General features: G+C 45.4%; 1 protein-coding gene and 1 pseudogene across 2 annotated transcripts in view; both read right to left on the bottom strand.

Moving 5' to 3' along the window:
• FBXO36 (F-box protein 36) overlaps window positions 1-14,489 on the bottom strand; it is an 83,082-nt gene that overhangs the window by 15,792 nt on the left and 52,801 nt on the right. The window contains exons 2-3 of one of the 2 annotated variants that reach the window (XM_066345302.1): window positions 13,768-13,876; window positions 346-518 (exon numbers count right to left, since the gene is read on the bottom strand). In XM_066345302.1, the coding sequence (XP_066201399.1) occupies window positions 346-518; window positions 13,768-13,876 (282 nt within the window). The remainder of the gene's footprint in view (window positions 1-345; window positions 519-13,767; window positions 13,877-14,489) is intronic. The other variant, XR_010746609.1, reaches the window with a different exon arrangement.
• On the bottom strand, window positions 8,982-9,080 carry LOC136379217 (U6 spliceosomal RNA; annotated as a pseudogene).

Raw genomic sequence — 14,489 nt, 5'->3', positions numbered from 1 at the left:
CCACCTCTGTGAAGCCAGGCAAAGGAAATCACCTTGCACTACCTTTGTACCTTGTACACACATCCCTTGTTGAACTGATCCCACTATGCTGTAATACTTTGCATCTGTCTTGATCTCTCCTTTTAAACTGTAAGTTTCTTGAGATATTATTTCTGCCATCTTTTTATCTCTGCTCCCTCTGTCCTGGTGCCTGTCATAAAGTACGTATTCAACACACGCTTGCTGAAATAAATGCAAATAATAAATCACTGCTATATTTAAAAAAAGAAAAAGAAAAAGGAAACAAAGAACTTTGAGAAAGCACAGAAAAATCTCTATGGACACAAAACATTTGACTGTTATTACCTTTGCAAATCTGCGTGATGTTTGAGAAAGCCTGGCAATATCTTCCAGATCCAGATAAGAAATGATAGTCAGGAGCAAATTGTCTGAGAGCCGCTCAAGGAAGTCAAATTTACCTTCGCACAAATTGAGGACATACTCTAATATTCTTGCACCAAATATTAAGGCAATTTGAACTGTAATTCAAAGAAACCAACAAACCATCGTGATTATCAGGCACAGTCACGTAAAAACTTGATCATTATCAGTAAGACACAGCTTTGGGGCACCTTGCCCCTGCCCCCAGGAATGACGCTAGACTACACCACTCTGAGTCATTCCTACATCACGAGCTGCCTCTGGGCCCGGTGGCAGGCGTTCATGAGGCAACTGTCTCCAACTGCCCTCCCTGCCCTGAGATCAGAACCTTTTTTTTTTTTGTATTTTTCTGAAGCTGGAAACGGGGAGAGACAGTCAGACAGTCTCCCGCCATGCGCCCTACCGGGATCCACCCAGCACGCCCACCAGGGGCGACGCTCTGCCCCTCTGGGGTGTCGCTCTGCCACGACCAGAGCCACCCTAGCGCCTGGGGCAGAGGCCAAGGAGCCAACCCCAGCGCCCGGGCCATCCTTGCTGCGGGAGGGGAAGAGAGAGACAGAGAGGAAGGAGTGGGGGGGTGGAGAAGCAAATGGGCGCTTCTCCTATGTGCCCTGGCCGGGAATCGAACCCGGGTCCCCCGCACGCCAGGCCGACGCTCTACCGCTGAGCCAACCGGCCAGGGCCGAGATCAGAACCTTTTAGGGACGCTCAGTGTTTAACATAGGGCTGAATCAGGCCCCCCCCACCCCGATCTGGTCAGCCCCGAATTCCAGTCCCAGTGGCGAGCTTCCCCAGTCTCAGAGGCAGGTGCATGGCCCCTCTCACAGCCTCCCAGACGGGGGCCCCAGATGCTGGCGCCCGGACACTGGGCCCGGGGGCTCTTCTGCCACCCTCTCCTCCCAGATGTGTCTGAAACACGGATCTCTTCATTTTATTGAATTCTTCTTCTCTTTTCCTTTCCCTTTCCCTTCTTTTTATCTTTATCTTTAGATAATAGGGAGGGGGACAGCAAAGAGAAAAATAGAGGAATAGTTCATGAAAATTGTGTTAACTTTGGCTAATATTTTTCATACCTTTTCTGTCATTTTCAAATTAGGAAACAGTTTACAAAGAATCAAGCAATATAATTCAAGTGTTAAATATACAGGGAAACGAGGGGATTTTTTTGTTTTGTTTTGTTTTGACCCCGGTTCCCTGAATAACCAAGAAGTGGCTAACAAACAGGAAAACATGTTTGGAAAGATACATAGTCAGGCTTTAACAGCGGTGAATCTGGATGGTGACTCTTATTACTTTTTGCTTATCTGTATTTTCTAATCTTTCTACTGACAAGAAAAAAAATTCCAAGACTTCCTAAATTAAGTCATAGCAGGCCAGAGGGTGGTAGGAAAAGACAAGAGAGGTTAATCAGTTAACAATTGCAGGGCAAAACCAACAAAAGACTGCTTACATTCCTGAGAGGATGCCGAAACTTTGAACTAACCCCCAGATGGCGATGTCAGAGATCACCCAGAGAGAAGAGCGGCCACTCAGTGCCCAGCGCCGTGCTCACGCGTGAACCTTCCGACTGCTGCCCACAGCCAATCCGGAGACGCCAACACCTCTTCCTCCAGACTTGGGGCCCCTCCCAGCTCTTGCCCGCTTCACTTTCCCCCACCCCTGATCTACAGCCCATGGGCTGAAATTCTTTCAAAACAGCTGACATCTTTCTTCCCCAAACTTCATGTAGAAAAGGGCCTGTCGACTCTGGATGGCGGACTGGTAGCGTCTCCATTGAGCTGGGGGGTTGGACTGCTCGTCCCAGGACCTGGTCCTTTTTCTCGTTGGAATAAGGCTCAGTAAACCCTTTCCTTTAGAAAAGCTTTCAGCCACGAAGGTTTCGGTTTACCACTATAATAAAGCCATAGACCAGTGCGATTTTTTAAAATCTAGGAAGGAAAGGAGGGAGGAAGCAAGGGGGATGGGAAGGATAAGGGAGGCAAAAATATCAGGATAACTTCCAAAATAGTGGCTCTGTAGTCAGTTAGACATGGGTTCACGGCTGAACAAAGCAGAACACTTAATGTAAGGTGGCTTAACAAATAAGATTTTTCTTTTTTTCCTCATCTATCTAGATTCTAAAGGTAGACTGTAAAGACTGGTACAGGAGCCCCGCGATGTCATTCATGTCCCAGGGTCCCGTCACCTTCGGTTTCACATTCTAGGATGTGGCTCTCATCCTCAGTCTCTCTGAGATGGTTCCTGTTCCCAAGGCATCAACCACAGTCCTGCAGGTAAAAGGGGCAGGGCTAGGGACAAAAGCAGCAGGAAGCTGAGTCTCCCTGTTGCAGGCACTCCCTGGGCAGCTCTGTGAAAGAACTCCAGCTCACATCTTACTGGGCAAAACTGGGTCACACAGCCACGTCTGCAAGGCAGGGGCTAAGTGCATTCTCTGTCTTAAGGGGAAAAAAACGGAATAAAGAAAACAAAGAGCCTGACCAGGCGGTGGCGCAGTGGATAGAGCGTTGGACTGGGATGCGGAGGAACCAGGTTAGAGACTCCGAGGTCTCTGGATTGAGCGCGGGCTCACCAGCTTGAGCATGAGGTTGCCAGCTTGAACGTGGGATCATAGACATGACCCCACGGTCACTGGCTTGAGTTGAAGGCCACAGGCTTGAAGCCCAAGGTCACCGGCTTGAGCAAGCGGTCACTTGCTCTGCTGGAGCCTCTCTCGCCCCCCCCCATCCAAGGCAGCGATCAGTGAACAACTAAGATGCTGCAATAAAGAGTTGATGCTGCTCATCTCTCTCCCTTCCTGTAAACCTGTCTGTCTCTCTTGCTCTCTCTCTCTCTTGGGTGCGCGCTACAAAAAAAAAAAAAAGATTTAATCTAAATGAGACTAAAGATACAATTTATCAAAACTTAATATAGATATAGCAACACTTAAAATATATTTAGGGAGGAAATGGCTAAAAAAAATGATTAAGCTTCCTTCTCAGGAAACTAGGAAGAGAACAACAAATCAGATATAAAGAAAGTAGTAGGAAGGCCCTGGCCAGGTAGCTCAGTTGGTTCAAGTGTCGTCCTGATACATCAAGGTTGCAGGTTCAATCCCTGGTCAGGGCACATACAAGAATCAATCAATGAATGTATAAATAAGTGGAACAACAAACTATGTTTCTCAATCCCTAAAATCAATAACTTTTAAAAAATTAAAAGAAAAGAAATTAGTAGGAAGGAAATAATAATAAAGGTAAGAACAGAAATTAATAATAAATAAAAATGGAGAAAATCTGTAGAGCTAAAAGTCAATTTGTTTAAAAAATAAACAATAAACTCCAACAAGATTCATCAAGAAAAATAAGGGAGAAAGCACAAATTACCATGATCAAGGGATGAGAGAGAAAACATCACTACAGATAATTCAGACATGGAGAGGAGAGGCTATTCTGAGCAACTTCACCAACATACTTGATAATTTGGATAAAATGAAGTAAATGTGACTAACGTTAATTAGTCACTTTGGTTAGTGGTGTTGGGTATCTGTAATACTACTTTCGGGGGGGTTTTCTTGTTTTGTTTTTGTAGGTATAACGTATTTCTAAATTTAAAAACTTTGAAAGATAAAGGTATAAAACACAAGGTATAATAAAACTCTTTTGTGTTTCTTGACTGGTGGTGGTGTATTGGATAGAGCATCGACCTGGGACATTGAGGCCGCACATTCAAAACCCCGAGGTCACAGGGTTAAGCATGGGATCATCAACATGACCCCATGGTCGCTTGGCTTGAGCCCAAAGCCTCACTGGCTTGATCCCAAAGGTCGCTGGCTTGAGCAAGGGGTCACTGGCTTGAGCCCAAAGGTCGCTGGCTTGAGCAAGGGGTCACTGGCTTGGCTGGAGGCCCCCAGTCAAGGCACATATGAGAAAGCAATCAATGAACAACTAAGTGCCACAACTATGAGTTGATGCTTATCTCTCTCCCTTTCTCTCTCTCTATCTCTAAGGAAAAAAAAAGATTATTTTGTGTTAACATATTTCGTATATGCAGAGACCATTTCTGGGAGGATATACAAGAAACTGGCTCGCATGCTGCTGCCTTGTAGTGCTTCTGCCCAAACACTGTCCCACCCCACCCTCCACCCACAGAACCACCCCCAGGTCTGCAGAAACTCGAGATGTCCACGTTGAAGGCAGGGAGCAGCAGATCAGAAGAGTGTCAGAGGTGGAGGCTGGGCTAGAGAAAATGAAGCCCCGTGTTCAGGGTTGAGAGACAAGCCTGATGAAAGCACCTAGAGGAAACAGATTATGGATCCATACATGGGGCTGGCCCAGGCTGGGAAGAAGGTGAGGACTGTTCTTCCCCACCCTCTGCTTCCTGCTGCACCCACAGAATCCAGGACTTGGGCCTGTATTTCAGGATGTTAGTGTTCATTAGTATTATCAATTTTCTATGATAATTCCCACTTCAAACATTCACTCCCATTTTCCCCATAATCACCTAAATATCCAAGGGAATTTCAGAACTTTGGCATTGAAACTGTATCTCCCACATTTTCATTCACATCAAAGGCCAGAAATAACCTTTCTCATTGGGTTCAGAAAGTATGGTATGTTATTATTTGGTTTTGTCACAGGGATTTTTGTGGATTGCCCCGAATAGTTAACTACCACTTATAACTCATTTGAAGCTGTAAGCAACCAACTTTAAAATGAACATAAGTTGGAAAACAACTTATTTTTAAGTTAGATTCAATCTCAACTCACGAATCAGCACTTTCAGTTGAGTTTATATTGGTACATTTTTACCTTAAACTAAATTTTTTAAAATGTTTCCAACAGCTAATTTCTGATTGCTCCTATTTATTTCGAGGAAAAAAAATCTATAAATGCTTCTTCAGATTTTTAACCCTTTGAGCAGTATGAACGTTCATGTACATCCTCATGCCTCCTGACCATCCAGAGGACGATTGTACAAAACTTTTTATTTTAAAAATGTGTAAGGCAACATTAAAAAAAGGCAAAGGTATGTTCTTCTTGTTTCCATAAATTGGTTATCAAACAAACAGGATTTTAAGTTAATAAAACTATAACTGAAACTAATTTTTTTTTTTTTTTTTTTACAGAGGCAGAGATAGGGACAGACAGACAGGAATGGAGAGAGATGAGAAGCATCAATCATCAGTTTCTCGTTGCGCGTTGTGACTTCTTAGTTGTTCATTGATTGCTTTCTCACATGTGCCTTGACCGCGGGCCTTCAGCAGACCAAGTAACCCCCTGCTGGAGCCAGCAACCTTGGGTCCAAGCTGGTGAGCTCTTTGCTCAAGCCAGATGAGCCCGCGCTCAAGCTGGCGACCTCGGGGTCTCGAACCTGTGTCCTTCCGCATCCCAGTCCGATGCTCTATCCACTGCACCACCACCTGGTCAGGCTAATTTCATTTTTTGAAAAATAAAAAACTCTCCTGGAAGTCAGCGAGCATGAATAAAACTCACTACTCAAAGGGTTAAAGGTCTCAGAAAAAAAAAATAGAATTCACAGACAGACAAAGAATACAAACAGACAAACTATAGAAAGAATATAAACGGCAATTAAACAGGACCGGAGGCTCGACTTGCTCATTATCAGGATGATGTTAATTAGAAAAAATATTAATTTCACCATCTTACTGGAAAAGATAAAAAAATAGCAGTATCTAATTAGAGCTAGCAAAAGTGTAAGAAAGCTGCAATCTGGTAGAGTATAAGTAATGTAGCAATTTTGGGCAATTTGTGAGAATAGTGAAATGACTGGTATTTTATGTAAGTTTCAAATGATCAATGAACATTTGGTCCATAGTTAATATAAATCCTGTTCTCCCACAAGATTCAAACCCCAAACCATCTGCCTAATCCCATGGGCCATCACCAGCCAGGCGAGCCAGGCAAGCAATATAACCACAACGTAATTGTTGGGCCAATGAAATATGATAGTATTTTTTTAGGTATTAATCCTGTAAACCAAAAGTAGAAATAAATGTTAGGGGCTATGTGAATGCAGGGACATTTTCTAAGTGTGGACGTTTTGGAAAGGACCAAATTTCAGGTACCTTTTAGCATGGACCAAGTGGCTCCATGGACATTTTGGATAGAACCAAATGTCCTGCAAGGGTTTTAAATTACTCAAAACTAAAATATTGTGACATCAAAATATTAATGAAGCCTGACCGGGTGGTGGCGTAGTGGATAGAGCGTCGGACTGCGATGCAGAGGACCCGGGTTCAAGACCCCGAGGTCGCCAGCTTGAGTGAGGGCTCATCTGGTTTGAGGAAAAGCCCACCAGCTTGAACCCAGGGTCGCTAGCTCCAGCAAGGGGTTACTCGGTCTGCTGAAGGCCCGCAGTCAGGGCACATATGAGAAAGCAATCAATGAACAACTAATGAAAAACTAATGATTGACGCTTCTCATCTCTCTCCGTTCCTGTCTGTCCCTGTCTATTTCTCTCTCTGACTCGCTCTCTGTCTCTGTAAAAAATAAATAAATAAAAAATTAAAATATTAATGAAGTCTCATTTTATGAACAAATGTTGAAATAATGTAAATCACCCAATTTAAAATTCTTTCAAAAAATAGAATAATTATAAAGTTGGCACAACTATATAGGTCAAATGACTTGTCAGTGGTATTTGTGCTACATCCCAGGACCATGCTATCCCAGCCATTAACAGAAATACCATCCTTTATCAAGGAGCCCTGGACTTCCTACACGAGGTTTTCAAGAATTCACCCTGCACAGAGAATACTCCATTAGCTACGATAATGTATAATGCATGTCTTCGGACCAGCAGTTCCACGTCTAGAAATCTCTGTTACTGACGTTCTCATGTCAGCGTGCAAAGATACACAGGAATGGGCAAAAGTAGGTTAATATACCAGCCAGCCATCATTACTTAAAAGATAAATCATAATTAGGGATACAACATAATAACAACAATAAGAAGACAAATAATACAAATAAGTAATACAATAATTAATAAATAAGTAAAATATAAGAATAAACTGTGTTTTGTATACTCATAACTGTAAACCCATTTTTGCCCACCCCTGTATATGTCCCAGAATGTGCCCAAAGGGTTGTGAAAATGCCCATCAATTGAGGACTGTAGCCTGACCAGGTAGTGGTGCAGTGGAAAGAGCATCAACCTGGGACGCCGAGAACCCAGGTTCAAAACCCTCAGGTTACCGGCTTCAGCGCAGTCTTCTCTGGCTTGAGTGAGGGGTCGCTGGCTTGATCATGGGATCACAGACATGACCCTATGGTTGCTGGCTTGAGCCCAAAGGTTGCTGACTTGAGCAAGGGGTCACTCACTCTGCTGGAGTCCCCCCCCACCCCCGTCAAGGCACATATGAGAAAGCAATCAATGAACAACTAAGGTGCTGCAACTATTAGTTGATGCTTCTCATCTCTCTCTCTCTCTCTCTTCCTGTCTGTCCCTGTCTGTCCATCTCTCTCTCTCTCTAAAATAAAATAAAATAAAATAAAAATAAAAATTTTTCTTCCCCTGGAATAAAATATTAATCAGAAACCTGAACTGTTGGGACTGGACTGACAATTTAGAAGGATCTGTTTTAGAGCTTACCTTTGTTCTACTCGAAGAGTTCCCTCCAATATTTCACATAACAAATGACTGCACTACGGACCAGGCATTGTTCTAGGTGGGAACTGAAGACCCATCAATAAGCAAAGCAATGTCCCCACCATAATGGAGTTCACATTCCAGTGATGGAGACAGACAATAAACAAATAAACAAGTAACACAGTGTAAATCCTGTGGTGATAAATGTTTTGGGAGAGATGGTATTCCAGGACAAGGGAGGAGGTGGTGATTTTCTGAACAGTGATCAGGGAAATACTCTGTTATTAATAAGGTATTTTCGGCCATGGCTGGTTGGCTCGGTGGTAGAGCGTCGGCCTGGTGTGCAGAAGTCCTGGGTTTGATTCCCGGCCAGGGCACACAGGAGAGGCGCCCATCTGCTTCTCCACCCCTCCCCCTCTCCTTCCTCTCTGTCTCTCTCTTCCCCTCCCACAGCCCAGGCTCCATTGGAGCAAAAGATGGCCCGGGCGCTGGGGATGGCTCCTTGGCCTCTGCCCCAGGCGCTAGAGTTGCTCTGGTCACGACAGAGCAACACCCCGGATGGGCAGAGCATCGCCCCCTGGTGGGCGTGCTGGGTGGATCCCGGTCGGGCGCATGCGGGAGTCTGTCTGACTGCCTCCCCGTTTCCAGCTTCAGAAAAATAAAAATTTAAAAAAATAAGGTATTTTCAGTGGAGAACAGAATGAAGCACAAATCATGGGAACATCCTGGTAAAATATATTCTTAACAAAAGGAAGAGCAAGTGCAAAGGCCCTGAGGTGGGAGCACACTTGATTTGTACAAGAAACACCAGGGAGGCCAGTGTAATAGAGTAAGCAAGAGGGGAGAGAGGCTGGAAGTCACTGCAAGCCTTGGAGTTCTACTGTACGTGAGTCAGGAAGCCCCTGGACGGTTTGAAGCAGAAGGGCAATGTGCCCTGATACAATGTTTTATTTTATTTTATTTTTTTTCCTCTTAATATGGAACGCTTCACGAATTTGCGTGTCATCCTTGCGCAGGGGCCATGCTAATCTTCTCTGCCTGATACAATGTTTTGAAAGGCCAACTCTGGCTGCTGTGCTGAGAACAAACTATGGTGGGGCAGAAAGAGCGAGACCAGATGGAGGCTATTATCCTTCCATCTGGGAGAGAGGCCGTCCTTGGTTGGACCAGCAGGGGAGAAGGTAAGAGGCACTCGTGGATTAGTTATCTATTGTTGCGTAACAAATTATCCCCAAGTTTCCTGGCTTAACGCAACAGCCACTTATTATATCTCACAGTTCCTGAGGTTCAGGAACCTAGAAGTGGCTTATCTAGATGGCTCTGGCTGAGGGTCTGCCTCCCACGAGGTCCAGTCCAGATGCCACGGGTCCGCGTCATCTGAGGCCATGGCTGAGGCCGGAAGGTCCTCCTCCTAGAAGGCTCTCGCACATGGCTGCTGGTTGGAGGCCGCAGCCCTTCACCACACGGGCCTTCACACGGCTGCCTCAGACAGGCGGCAGGCTTCCCCCAGAGCAAGTGATGAGAGAGAGAGAGAGAGAGAGAGAGAGAGAGAGAGAGAAGGGGGAAAGAGAGAGAAGACAGACGCTGCAGGGTCATGCATAACTTAATCTTAAAAGTGACACAGCATCGCTTCTGCTGATTCTGTTGGTCACACAGCCGACTTAGATACAGTGTGGGGGACGATTACACGGAAGTGTGAATACTGGACGGTGGGCATCTTTGGGAGGCATCCTGGAGGCTGCCTACCGCGGTTTGGGTTCTAGCATTCCGTGGACTGAACTAGCATGTTGGAGAAAGAATGGAACCAAGGGAGCCCTGGCCGGTTGGCTCAGTGGTAGAGCGTCGGCCTGGCGTGCAGAAGTCCCGGGTTCGATTCCCAGCCAGGGCACACAGGAGAAGCGCCCATCTGCTTCTCCACCCCTCCCCCTCTCCTTCCTCTCTGTCTCTCTCTTCCCCTCCCGCAGCGAGGCTCCATTGGAGCAAAGATGGCCCGGGCGCTGGGGATAGCTCCTTGGCCTCTGCCCCAGGCGCTAGAGTGGCTCTGGTCGCAACAGAGCGACGCCCCAGAGGGACAGAGCATCGCCCCCTGGTGGGCAGAGCATTGCCCCCTGGTGGGTGGGCCAGGTGGATCTCAGTCAGGCGCATGCGGGAGTCTGTCTGACTGTCTCTCCCCGTTTCCAGCTTCAGAAAAATACAAAAAAAAAAAAAAAAAGAATGGAACCAAGGATATGTGCAGACTTCGGCTGGCAGTTTTGGGAGCTAGAAGGGTTAAGGGGACCATCAGGGGCTATTTTTGGACATGTTACATTTTTTTAAGATAACCCAATGTTTTATTTTATTATTTTTAAATTGTTTTATTTTTAATTGATTGTGGTGACATGTGGACATGTTACATGTGAAAGCCCCTTAGATACTGAAGAGGAGAGTCCAGGGCGCAGCTAGGTAACTATCAGAGTGTTGTTCCAGGAGAGGGAAGGCTGAGATACGGGGCTGGTCTGTTTATGGGTGGCGTGGAAAGCCAGAGCCTCGACAGTCTCCCGGGGAATAGACACAGACCAGGGAAGAGACGCAAGGGCTGCCCCTGGGCCCAGCATTGACGGACAGCGACTAGGGAGGGCCAGCAGGAGACCGAGATGGGGCCAGCAAGGCAGGAGGACAATCAAGAGCGAGGTGCCCTGGAGGTCAGGGGAGAAAAGTCACCTCGAGCTAAGTGCTGCCGGAGGCCAAGGGAGCAAGAGCACCACAGCTGAGGTCCTTTGCCGGGGCTGCCACCAAGGGTGACCCTCACTTCTAGAGACGTGTCAACACGTGTCGGATTTAAGCAGGAGAGTTACTGAGGGTGAGAAACACTTTGGGGGGATGAGGGGAGAGGAGATCTTGGGACTATGACAAAGGGAATAGGAAAAAATAATCGCAGTCAAACGTCATTTTCTTAACAAGAGCAAACAGTAAGAGCTGATAGCCTACCATGCTGGCTTCAGGCAGCGTAGAGTCAAAGCCTGAGCCCTGAGCCCTGAGCCCAAGTCCCATTCTCTGCCACTCTATGCACCCCGCCTTCTCTGCACAGAGGCCTTTCTGAGGGCCTCCCTAAGAGCCACGGGGGACAGCGGGACAAACAGCAGTGCGGTTGGGAGTCTTCCCCTCTGCTGGGATGTTGCAGGAGGTCTAAAGAGTGAGGCACAGGCGCTTGTGAACTTGCCGGGCCAGCTGAACCTGGTATCTCACTGCTGCCCCTGGAGAAAGGCCACCGCGCAGTCCTGAGCTGGCGCTGTCCACACCGCCATTTTCAAAGCCTGCTGGGCGCAGTAGGTGATGGAATTCCCCTACTCTCCTGTGCCAGGAAGGAGGGCTCAGCGGGGGCCAGGCTCCAGTCTGACCCTTGAATTCCCACTTTATTGCCTCTTCTTCAGGATCAGGAGGAAACCCCCACGTGGTTAGCCTGGAGCTGATGTCTCATCCCCCCACCCCCAGGAGCTTATCTTGGGGGCAGGGGTGTTGCAGGTGCTGGAGGCAAGCAAGAGGCAGGGGAGGCCTGACCAGGTGGTGGCGCAGTGGATAGAGTATCGGACTGGGATGCGGAAGGACCCAGGTTCGAGACCCCGAGGTCACCAGCTTGAGCGCGGGCTCATCTGGCTTGAGCAAAGAGCTCACCAGCTTGAACCCAAGGTCGCTGGCTCCAGCAGGGGGTTACTCGGTCTGCTGAAGGCCCGCGGTCAAGGCACATGTGAGAAAGCAATCAATGAACAACTAAGAAGTCGCAACGCGCAACAAGAAACTGATGATTGATGCTTCTCATCTCTCTTCGTTCCTGTCTGTCTGTCCCTGTCTATCTCTGCCTCTGTTAAAAAAAAAAAAAAAAAAAAAAAAAAAAAGAGGCAGGGGAGGGTGTGGCCCTTTTAAGCCTTTAACTCAGAAGAGAATGGCCTCCAATCCATCCGGCCACATCCCCATCGTCAGAGTTCAGTGGAAGCCAATCAGGAGACCGCGGAGTCTGTAAATGGATATTCAGCACTCACTAAACATCGTTCTGCGTTAGGTACTGTAGGGCTTAGAAAATAAAATGGATCCCACCTTAAAAGTACAAAGTATTTTCTAGAACTTTATTTTATAACACATATCTCTGCAGAACCACGCCTATTCCATCATTAAATAAGGACGGAAGGCCTGGGCTGAACTTTATTCAATGAAACGTTTCCCTGACATGGCTCTTTTTCAGCCAATAATGAACTTTATAAATACTTGCTATAAAAAAGTTAATGAAATCACGTGTACAATATCAGGACCTGAAAGCCATCCATCCAGACGTTTAACTATTTTTTTTAAAAAAAGCAAACCTACTCTTTCTAGACTAACAACTATTACATGCTAAAATGTTAACTAATATAATGTTTTTAAGAATATTGATTATCAGAGACGCACCCAGAGTGGGCCTTCGGAAGATAAGTTAATATACTTGATTTTTCAATTCCTAGCACTTAGCCTTGGAAATGTCAGCAGTCATGCGGGGCCTGGACAGTCACACCCACACCCACTCTAAATCTCATCTGTGAAATGGGATGACACTATTTATTTCACAAATATATGTTAACAATAAAATAAGAACACATATACGAAAGTACTTGATATTAATAAATTGTTAACTACAAAGAAAATAAGAATCTCTAAAGTGCCTTCCAGCTTTAAATTTTTATTATGAAGGAATAATTATTAAAGAGTCTAGGCCTGACCTGTGGTGGTGCAGTAGATAAAGTGTCAACCTGGAACAGTGAAGTCGTTGGTTCAAAACCCTGCACTTGTCTGGTCAAGGCACATATGGGAGTTGATACTTTCTGCTCCTCCCCTTTCTCTCTCTCTCTCTCTCTCTCTCTCTATCTTTCTCTCTCCTCTAAAATGAATAAAGTCTTTTAAAAATTTTTGTCCTCTTAGAGGTACATACTGAGCTCATTTGGGATGAAATGAGGTAGCAACTGAGATCTGCTTCAACATGATCCAGTGGGAACGGTGGGTTGTATACATCCTGAGCACTGTGGAAATCCAGTGGGAACGGTGGGTTGTATACATCCTGAGCACTGTGGAAATCCAGTGGGAACGGTGGGTTGTATACATCCTGAGCACTGTGGAAATCCAGTGGGAACGGTGGGTTGTATACATCCTGAGCACTGTGGAAGCTGGGTTATGGGTAATGTGAAAGTTTTTTTTTTTAAAAAAAAAAACATTTTTGAACTTTAAAAAAATTTTTCACATTGAGAAGGATAAAAGCATAGGGGATAGATACTGGAGGGCAATTTCTATTATTAAGCCCTAGTCTTGATTAAAATAACTTCTCAAGCAAACCTTGATAGTAAAAGAAATAGTAGCAATTTTAAATGAATGCCAAAATATATGAGTTAAAGGGGTAGGTAATTTGATTGTTTTTTAATAACCTTTCATTTATTTTTAACTAGAGGAAGCCCGTTTTAATGAAATATTACAATAAATAACATAGATTTGCGTGGTTTGAGATTATTAATGAAATCTACATGGTAACCTGGAATCTTAAACATGTTAAGATTTTTTCCCAAAAGAAATTTAAGGACATGTTAACAATTTTCTAGTTTTTAAGAACCAACATTTTACTATATCTACTGTATTGAATTAAGTACATAATGACATATCAATATTTCAAACGATGATATCTTTGACACTTCTCTGACCAAATCTATCCCTAATTAAAGGGAACTTTACAGCAATACGTATGTCACATGCTCCCCTCCGTACCTTGAAGGTGTGAATTCTTTAGGAAGTCTTCATGAGAGTCTTTTGCTTCTCCAGGTTGTTTTCCTTGATCCTCACTCCTCAGAGAAACCTTCCACCATCTAAAGATGACCTGTGATGGACCAGAAGGTGATGTGAATGAAACTGATTTCAATACCAACAGCTACGGTGAGGTTTGGGTTTTGAACAATCACGGGTAGGCCCCTAAGGCTCTGTGTGCAGCGCCAGCTATAACTTGGCAATCTGGCATCCCATCAATTAGAAGTGAGGTCTGTGTATCAGTGAACATTTTCCTTAGTGATTAGGGTCACAAAATCAAAGTGCTGGAAGGGATCTTAAAAATCTATCAAGTCAACTGATGTTAAAATCACCCAGAGCCAAATGGTTGTCTCTTGAAGATCTCTGAGAACATAGATTCTCCAACTCCAATTCTACTCTCCGCCTCCCTGCCGGTCTACAGCACAGACAAGATGAATGAATACTCTTCTCCCAGAGAGGGACAATTACAGGGACAGGCTGGGGGGAGCACTGCTAGGCATGTCTGATGCATGCAAGTGTCGAGACACAGGACCCTTCTTGGTAACGGATCTGCTGATCGTCCATTCCACTTCTCCCGGCATTTTGGTTTATCTGAAGCAAACTGCGTTTCAATGCGTATGGCCTGCACTGCAGTTCCACGCTGACTTGCTGACTTCACAGCAGTGTCACCCACCAGGCCTAGAGAT

This window comes from Saccopteryx leptura, chromosome 7 (assembly GCF_036850995.1).
Source record: "Saccopteryx leptura isolate mSacLep1 chromosome 7, mSacLep1_pri_phased_curated, whole genome shotgun sequence".
NCBI lineage: Eukaryota > Metazoa > Chordata > Mammalia > Chiroptera > Emballonuridae > Saccopteryx > Saccopteryx leptura.
This window is presented reverse-complemented; position numbering and strand designations above follow the sequence as displayed.